Source organism: Myzus persicae, unplaced genomic scaffold (genome assembly GCF_001856785.1).
Source record: "Myzus persicae strain clone G006 unplaced genomic scaffold, MPER_G0061.0, whole genome shotgun sequence".
Classification (NCBI taxonomy): domain Eukaryota; kingdom Metazoa; phylum Arthropoda; class Insecta; order Hemiptera; family Aphididae; genus Myzus; species Myzus persicae.
In genome coordinates this window covers 1161969-1172408 of record NW_019100802.1, presented here as the reverse complement: position 1 = coordinate 1172408, position 10440 = coordinate 1161969, and the positions used below count along the sequence as shown (strand labels likewise).

The 10440-nt window shown below is 32.9% G+C and overlaps 1 protein-coding gene across 3 annotated transcripts in view; it reads left to right on the top strand.

The window, feature by feature from the left end:
* LOC111043081 overlaps positions 1-10440 on the top strand; it is a 154539-nt gene that overhangs the window by 52851 nt on the left and 91248 nt on the right. For all 3 annotated transcript variants that reach the window (XR_002605531.1, XM_022327890.1, XM_022327889.1), the window contains exon 2: positions 5154-5224. Coding sequence is in view for 2 of the 3 variants with exons in the window: in XM_022327890.1 (XP_022183582.1) it covers positions 5154-5224 (71 nt within the window). In the remaining variant the exon portion in view is untranslated. The remainder of the gene's footprint in view (positions 1-5153; positions 5225-10440) is intronic.

Sequence of the window (10440 nt, the reverse complement as noted above, 5' to 3'; positions counted from 1 at the left end):
AAGAGGGGTGGAAAATCGGAGCTATTCGTAACAAGAACTTTTATTTTTTTATATTTTAAATAAGTAATATACAATCTGTACCAGATGACACAATAAGCATATAAGCTCAGAGTAAAACTAGACATAATAAAATTGAATAAAGACGCCACCCATTGGTGACACTTACAAAAGAAGAGTTTACATATTAGTTAATTATGTTAGTTAATTAAAAGATCTCGGCACCACTTACGCTTTAGGCGCCTTGGGGAGTTCCCGGGTATGGTGAGAGACGCTAGGTTCTTGATTAGAGGATTTTTGTGATAGTTTGTTCTGGTGTGAAACCGTTTATAGTAGGCCTTGGCTTCTTCGTTGAGCTTTTTTAGATTTAGATCTGTGTGGAGTGAGATTTGATACATATATTAAGGAGGGACATTCGAGAGTTTTCTTATGGCGATATTTTGGAACGTTTGAATTTTATACAGGTTCGACTTTTTTGCGTTTCCTCATATAGCTGAATCTCGTAGAGCCAGATAGGTTTAAGCAGAGATTTATAGATGAGCAGTTTGACATTTAGATATGAGTGTTTTTTATTACGAAAAAGAGTTTTTAGCATTCTTAGTCATTTATTGAAAGTCAGCCTTTTGGATTTGATGTGAGAGGCCCAGGTTAGTGTATCAAAAACTGAATTACAAATTCCAATCACCTCCTGTCATAATGGTGCAGGTTCCAATGCAGGCTACCTGAAATTACAAACTTTCTGTCGAACGTACTAATTTGTATAATTTTATGAAACGCAACATCGAAAGTCTTGTCCGGTGATCGTGTACCGCCGCCGGAAAACGGTCGTTTGAAAATATTGAAATAATAGATGGTTTGTACGTTGTAATAACATCACAATAACGTGTCTATGTGGGATCATCATACATTGTGATTTGTGACCATTGTGCTCTTAGACAGAGTCCATGCGCGTGTACCGTACCCATACTGATAATAATAATCGACCTCCGGCACGCACCAGTAATATCGATAAATCGTTGAGTATTTTTTTGATTTATACCCATCCCACTCTCGGCGTGCTATCGAGAGATGATATTTTTCCATCGGCGGGACGTCCGCGGTCCACAATAGTTGCGCAGAGAGTTATCACTTATCGAAATAATATTATTTTGCTCGGCGGTCGTTGACTGCTGTGCTTTATATTTATATGAAGCATGTGTTCGAGCTAAAATTATCGGCTAATCGGTTTAAGCCGTCAGTTGTTATAACCATCAGCTATAGTATGCGTTTTGAGCACTCGGTTTCGTACATTGGATCTGTAATCGGATTGTATTTTGTGTAGTCGTTACAGCACTGACAACCTGTAGGTTTTGGTGCAAGGGAGGGGGAAGGGAGGGAAACTACATTTTTTCAGGAAAAATACAATTATAACTTTTTTAGTACATAAATGGAATTTGGATACAATTATAGATACGATTTTATAACAATTAACACTATTAACAATTTAACGCTCTGCTGTACATTAGCCATTACTCATTAGATGATTAGAGAGTAACTTGACTCGCAGGAACAAAAATCATTGTCTGTTTATCACAATCTGTATTTCCCATATCAATATAATATTGTACTTCAAAAATAATACTATTAATAACGAAAATAACACGGTTTTATTAAAATTAATAATATTTACTTGCGTGATTGGCCGGTGTTATATTTATTTCTCGTTAAACAAAAAATCGCATTCAAAACAATTACATGAAATTCGTTAAAAAAGATAAGTAGGTACAAACTTCTATAGTAACGTTTTGTTATATTCTCTAGAAACGTCCCCAATATTACTTTATACTATATGCATGTATGACTGTCAAGAGTACCAAGTGAGTACCAAGTGATTTTTAAATGATCTATTTTATGAGCATATGTATCAATTTGAGTCATTTTTTACATTTTAATGTTAAAAAAATCCAGATATTAGATATAAAGATGCATCATTGCATTAAAAATACGGTTTTAAAAAAGTGCAGTATTATAAGTACTTAAAGCCGTGTTTATTTTAATTTTCGTTCAAAATGTCGTTTTGTTTTTCTGGAGAAAATACTGAGACAAATCGATATATTACTTATTTAAAATGTACATGTAGGCCGATAGATACCTATAATAAAAAAAATAAACTGTAAAACGAATACAAATGTACAATAATAATCTTGGTTTCGCTCAGAATCTAAAATAATAATGAGTATAATAGTAATAATTTCAAAGTCTTATACTAATAGTGTAAGAATCGAACAACCAAGTAGAAAATTGGTTAAAACCACAGGTTATTTGAATAGTTTAAAATATAATATTATACAATAGTATTATCCCCAATGAGAAATTTAGAAGCAAATATTATTCAATCATTATCACCATATTATTTTATTGTTTTTATATTGACAAATCTGTTTAGATACCTACGTGTTTATATGTACGTGGGCTCGTGGGCACGGCGCTTAACCAATATGTATTATGTATCTATATTATACTATACAAATTTTAACTACATTTTAAATAGTTTGTCTTAGTTAAGGTGTCTATTAATTATTCATGCCAGCCGAAGAGGTGGTAACATATTATCATCCCACGTCTTTCGTAGGTATACCTATTATTATCATGTGTTTCTAGGCATGCTAAGCTTATTTTAACAATGTGATACTTAAGGTATTACCAAAGAAATATTTTAATGCATACCTATATACTTATCATTATTTTTATGTATGAATCTGCATTAAGAGCAAAACAATGTAATATAATAACAGGCTCGAGTTTTTTAAACGTACCTACATTATAACTTATTTTTAATTCGTACTTTTAAGGTATAGGTGTTGCTATTGGTAATATCTAAAAGTCTATTGAATTGTCGATGTAGTCAAGTGAATATTCATGATTTTATGATGAATAAATAATAATTAATCTCCGTTTTCTTTGTACGTTAATAGATTGACCTAAAGGCTAAAATTATTTATTTGAAAAAAAATAAATATTTAAACTTGAATAGAATATTTCTATAAACTATATAAACCTTTTTACTTATGGTCTAAAAACACTAGAATATTAATAAATGTACATTTTGTGTTGTTTACGACTCTGCATTATAGGTTCAAAATGTATATTTATTAAATAAATTATTAAAACATAAAAAAAAGAAAGCTCTGGGGGTGATATCTACGTATTATTTACATCTTTAATAACTATGGTCATTCCTCCCCAGTCCCAATCAAACCAAAAATTTCCACTGCGTAATTCAACGTTTCGATTTAGGTACCTCTGCAGATTTCTGTTTGCGGATTTCTGGAATAGTGGAACATACCCTAATGGAACAGTCGCCATTTTAAAATGTATTATATTACAACTTAAGGAATAGGCAATAAGTATATAGTGGCACTGGTACCTGAAAGTAAGTTTATCTACGTGTACCTATATACATAGGTATATTATATATATTATTGTAGAATATGAGATCGATACTCGAGGTATATCGTTCGTAAATACCTCCAAGTATAATATAATCCCGCATATTTATTAGGTATATTCACGCGTATGTGTACGAGAGTTTGTTTTGTAATATCGATAAAGTTGCTGTAAATCGTCGCGTAAGCTATTGTTGTCCCCCCCAAGATGCTTGCAGAGCAAACAACTAACCCCATTTACCGATTACCGGGATGGTCGTGTAAATGTGACTGTATTTTAGAAGACGATGGGTGGTTGGCAGGGCTGATGGTGTACACAGCATATTATTATATTATATCGCTTTACAAGCTGCGAGCGTATAAAGAGGTGTATATTATGTAAGCGTAGCGGCTGCACGATAAACAGACCGTTAAAAGTTATTACTTATTAGAAATAATTATATTCCAGTATTATACGCCGTTCACTATAGGAGGGCATAGTATCTAATCAAGGGCCGTTATATACCTACGTATTATACACATTGTAAACATGCGAGGGCTATAAATGACGTCATCGCGATGAGGGTGATATTGCGTGGAGAACGAATGAAAAATTCATATAAATTATATAGATCTAGCTGACAACTAGACGAGTGACACAGGAAATCGTGGTAATATATTAAAGCCTTATCCACGTAAATTAATTAAAAAACAATTTCTGTTTTCGATTTTTATCTATGAAATATAGGCTTATTAATAGGCTTATCTGTATATTATATAATTATCTTATTGTGGTTTTAATGTTTTGCAAAAATGTAAACTGAAAACCCCATGTAACTAAAGAGTCTAAGAGCTGACAATATTTTACTACTTATGTAAATCTTGATAACTTAAAGAAAATCAATTTATATCTCAATATATTACGTCTTGAAATACTTTAATGAATTGTCAAATCTGCATATTATTGTACAGTGTATACTTTTTACTATTATAATTTATAGGTATTAAATATTAATATTAATATTATCTTGTAGGATTAATGTTATAATAGTATATTTCATTATAGTCACCATGTGATTGCATTATTTATTGTTAAATAATATTTGTACGGACTTCGTGTTGTTGTCACTTCGAGATAGAAATTTGCATCGCATATATTATATTTTTCATTATTTGCATTTCGCCGAACATGACTGTTACCTAAAAAATGTAGGTATATAGTATAGCAATATATTTTTATGAATATAATAAAATAGTAACCACCACGATTACTTTTTTACTTATATACTCGTAGTATCGGTCGGATATCGTATTTTGAAGAGTTATGATGGAGTGCGCCTTGACAATACGTTCTCTTATATTATATATATGTGCCGTTCACATCGGGGAAAAACGCATTTTGATGATAAATATTTTAGCTTGATTAAAAGTAAATTTTGCCAGTCGAATCGCTGAAATCACTTTAAAAAATGAAAATGACACTCGCATATAGGCGCCGACGACTATACATTCTTATTTTTATATTCGTTTTATAAGACAACTGGGGCGTGTCGTTTTGTCTTTTCAGTGTGCTTATAGATTAAGATTTGCCATTCCCTCCGGCGGAAGACTGTACGTAATTTTTTTTTCAAACCCTTTGTGTGGTGGGCATATGCGACGGTTGTCTTTTGTGTAGTATTGTTTCATGCGTCATGAGGACGTGTGCTGGGACGAATAATATTAATGTGCGTATATGCTTTATGTGTGTTTCAGTACCGATGTCGAACAATCAAAACCAACAAGACGACACCTCGATCGTTGAAAACCAAAAACTGTCAACACAGGTAACATTTATTGTATATATAATAAATATCTAAAAATATCTAAACGATTCCGTCAGAACACTGTCGTGCATATAAATTATGCGTGGGTACACATTAAATTCTAATATTATGTATATTATACACGCTCCAGATGATTTGAATATTACAACTTGAAATTACGTTTAACATCACAGGGTGATTCACCCCCATTTTATCCTTTATAATTATGTATGCGTTTATGCAAATTTATTATTTTTGAAATATTTAAGTATTATACTTAAAACCGTATAGGTGATTATATATTACCATTATGGCATTATATTATGTGAACATGAGACTGCAGCTGTGCATTTTTGCACTTGCTTTCTTATTAGTATATTAATACATTTTTATATTCGATTATATTCTGCTATTATATATTATCCTTAACATAAAATACTATTCTTTAGTAGGACTATTTGAAATCGAATAAATGCAGAAAATATTTGTTTGGATTTAATTTAATTTTAGCGTGGACATTTTACATTTCCCATCATTTCGTGAGGTATCAAATAGCAAAATATTAGACGAAAGGTTATAAAGTAGGTATGCGCTGCAATACGAAATAATAATGAAAATACTGCAACTATAGCATGGTAATTTAATATTACATATATTATGGTGTGTAAGCAAAACGACATGTCTGTGACCACAAAATATCATTTTCTTTGTGCCTATCGCTATCGTATACTAAGTACTTACACAGTTGCACAAATTATTTCTGTAGATGTATACCTACTTGTGTCTTGTGTGTATAACCTAGTAATGGTATTGTCTATTTATATAACCAGAGAAGCGATTTCATTCATCGTCACGATTACGTTACAAATAATTATTTTTTAGTAAAATATAACAATACTAAATGTAAGCGCATAATGTTTATAAATATTTTTTTCAATATTGTTGTACAAGAATATTTGTTGGTACTATTTTTACGATGAGAGTGCGTGGACAATTAAAACTTGCAATTTCAATTTCTCTAAATAGTAATTAACAGTGTAAGAAGGTACCGATAAAAATATTTTAAAATATTCAAAAATTATGTAGATTATTATAAAACCGAGTTAGTTACAAATTAATCGCGTATAAGATTGTTTAGATACGCGTATGCAAATGCACTTCAACGTGAACAGTAGATGGGATCTAGCCGATCTAGGTACCTACTTAAAACGTGTTTAAGACACTGCGTATAACAGAGAAAACAGATTAATAAAAATAGGAAAAGTGAAGGTGAATGTTAAGAATAAGCTGATGTTTAGGCGCCTAGACTTTGGAGTATAGACTGGAATGCACCGCTAACGCGATTAACTGTTAAGAGATAAATACGTATAGCCGTAAAGGTACGTATGTTTAGGTGGTTATTGGTATTTAGTTACAAGTGGTGTTTTATATAAACACTCGAAATGAAATATTTGAATATTATCATCGTATAAAATATTATACTTTACTTCAATGCTGTAAAATAATATCGAATTGAAGTACGTTATTTATATCTGAGTTGTTGGAGTACACATCATGAATAAATAATAATACCATAGTTGAGTTCCTATATTATTATTAGTAGTCCAATCAAAACGAACTCTTTGCTCATAACAATATAGCTTACAGAACTTCAAAAGTAAAAGTAAATTGATTTTTATTAATGATTAGAATAATGTGTGTATAATGTGGTATGGTGTTAATTACAAATAGTGCGTTTTAACACAATTAACTTCACGATAAACTATCGCACTTTGCAAATTAATTTATTATTATAGACCTCGTCCTATGGCAGTTTCTCCCAATCTCGCGTCCGGTATGATCTAACTAATAATATTTTGAACACGAATTTTCTATACTATTTACTATTGGTACATACAGAACGAAACTTTTATTTTTCTTCTTGACGTAACCCAAATTTTTTTTCACCAGATCTCTGCAGCAAATAGATTCACCCATTCACGAGTCATGACCTACATTTTAATAGCTGGTTACCAGGTATAACACTGTGTGTAATAATAGTGCAGTATTAATAATCAAGTGCCTAGTAATGTAGTATATAAGTTGAAAATGGAGAACAATCTAGAAACTAGAAAGCATAAGAACGCGATGCACTTTTGTCGGGACCGTGTATTAATTATACCACAATATGTACTGCACAGCGCGGACTGCAGTTGTAGTGCAGTGTTGCGTATCGTGTACGAAGAGTTCACCGCGTTGACGTCTGAAGGCCGGCATCAGTGTCAAAGTTTTGACGGGTCACCTCGATCACGCCGGTCATCTTCGTTTTCATGCTTAATGATTGCTAAAAGCAGCTTTATTCGACGCTGTAATTGCTGGCCCTGTTGACGTGATGGGAAAAACGGGACAACACCGTTCATCGTGTCAGGACGGGTTTGGTCTTCCGATTGGTCAACAGTCGACACGAACTGTACTATTGTACCTATATTAGATTAATAGAACATAAAACTATTCGCGTATCTAGGTATGAGCAGGATGCAGTGCGTATCACCACTTTTGTCCTTGTACACTGCACCCGTCACCTCCTGCTACGATTCCTCTTAGACTCACCTTTTATGCTGGTTGAAGTAATTATAGTGAATCGACTTGTATAAAGAATTCACACAAAAGTAGGTTAGGTTAGAAATGTCAGATTTAAAAAAAAAAAAAAATGAAAACCAAAAAGGATTATTTCTTTTCATTACCGGCAAGTTTAGAATTTTAGATAAACCTAAAAAATACGTACTACGTGATCGTATAATATCCAATCTTAGTTATAATATAAACGCGTGCACATTTAGCATTAAAACGTGGACCAATTCAATGCCTAATGATTATTACAAATATTATTTAATCACTTACATTTGTATATATTAGATGGAAAATTTTCATTTTAACTTCCTCTGTAGTATAGGGAATAGCGTTTAAATCAAACACATTAAAATGATTAGGCTGTTAAAAAAATATGTACTCCCAGTACACGCAATTGGCGTAAAAACAGGAAGTCTGAGTATCTGAGCACCCTAAATTAGACATGGTGTATTGGTGTGGCAGTCAACTATCAATAATAATCGATACCCCATACTTGCTGTATACAATGCCTCTTCTAATATATGGTGGTTGATATATTATAACATGGTCTGTTATTCAATGTTATCGTGTCCAGATATGTGTGTAAAAAGTACAAATATTAAATGGTTGACTATAGCCTATCTAGGATTTTTTTCTATAGGGTGATATGACCAAAACTATTTTGCATATTAGAAGCCAGAGAGACAGATATTCTCTGAGATATCTATCCCCTGGATCCTCCTCTTGTTATTATACCTCTCCAGTTTCTGTTAAGTGCACCTTTATGGTTTTTGTTAAAACTAATACTAGTATAGTTTAGTATAGTACTAGTATAGTAATAGTAGCTACTATTTATAATATTATACGTTAATTTAATAAATGAAAATTGCTCTGGGGGTGATATATCAACCAGATCAGCTCCCTTAAATAGGCCACTGAATACTAAATATAAAAAATACTAAACACAACTGCACGTTGATTTCAGTGTAATAACGCAAAAATAAAAAGAATAAAATATAATAAAAGAATATAATAAGATGAGAAAATCACCGTAAATGTTAGTACGACGCCTGCCGACACTAATATTTAAGATGATCTAAATTTACGTTACTACCTTCCTCCTGATCGTCGGAGGGTTCTCGAGATCGTGTATTCGAGAATTTGATCAAATACACTTCTAAGATGTAAATGTAAATGCATGCACATCATATAATTTAATATAATGCAGTCAACAATACTATATTTTATATTTTAATATGTATTATGTCTTACCTGACTCGCAGCTGTCTCTGGGTTATGCGGTAGGAGTTTTAGGTGACACAAATTAATTATTTAAAATACTCGAATAAAAATAAAGAAACACACTGATTATTGCTCGTCAAAAGGAGTCCAGTTGTCGCTCGTAGAATTCGGTATAGAGAGGTTGTTAATCTGTTTGGTGGTGCGCCTGCACTCGTGAGAGGCTGTTTCACTCGAGGAAGGTGCTCATGCACTGCCGAAGGGACGATCCGGTTGTGCCGGCCAGAGAGTGATAGGCGGCTTCATCAAAAGGTTGTTTTGTACATCCGATTTCTCTTCTGTGACAAGGACCTTTTTTACCATACCTTTTCTCCGGCGGCATGTAAGAAAGCCACACGTCCTACGCTCTACAGTTGCAAACATAGGTACGTGTCGATTTCTTAATCCCTGATCGTATAATATAATTAGACAATTTTGTCTGTGACAATAATTTATTGGGGTCTAGAGATTTCCGATTTCTTCGTGTGACAGTCTGGCCGTTATTTATTTATTTGTTATATCTTAAATAATTGTTACAATGATGTGTGAGCATATCATTACATCAGTGTCCCCTCGAAAGAAGTTAAAAACGATGGAAAATTGTTTTGATGTGTGGTCTGCAGAAAATTGTCATTGGCTCTTCGCTGGCTCTGGACGGTACCCGTTAAAAAACGCGTCTTGAAAAGAATTTGTCTCTCGTGTCGCCGGGAACGAATAACTTCTATATAGATTCAAAAAGTGTGTGTTACGTGGGTTACGTCTATAGAGAACGGTCGAACTCTGCACATTGTGAAATAATGCGACAGGCACTTAAATGTTTTCCGTGGAAGTTTCAAGGTCTGCGCCACTGCACTAAGAATAAATGGCGCGCGGTGTCTTGTTCTTATTATTGTGAAATGAAACGAAAAAATGTAAAGACTCATCATATTATTTCTACTCGCAGACTCAAAATTATGCTCTCAAAATCATCATTTATCGGTAATTTTTTTTAGATTTAACATAAATAATAGTTTCTGTGAATACCACAACCGTGGTAGTTGAATCTCTATACTAAGCCGTTTTTACATTACACCGTTGTGTAGTGTAGAGGAAATTCTATAACGGGAAACGTTGTGCAATACGAACGCCAACGTTTAAAACTTTTGTAAGGTTGAGATTCGTAAGCGCCTTTAGTGTGGTATGTAAATTAACCGTGGTATAAGTCGTAGGTAAATAATGATACCATTGGCATTCTGTGATAGCATAGGTTATAAACAAACTCAGCCACGGTATTGCTGGTTATTGGAACTGAACAGACAAAACGCCGAAACATTGCAATGTTTGCAAACGTTTATTTAACTGTTTAGCAAACAGATAGTTCAAAATTCTCT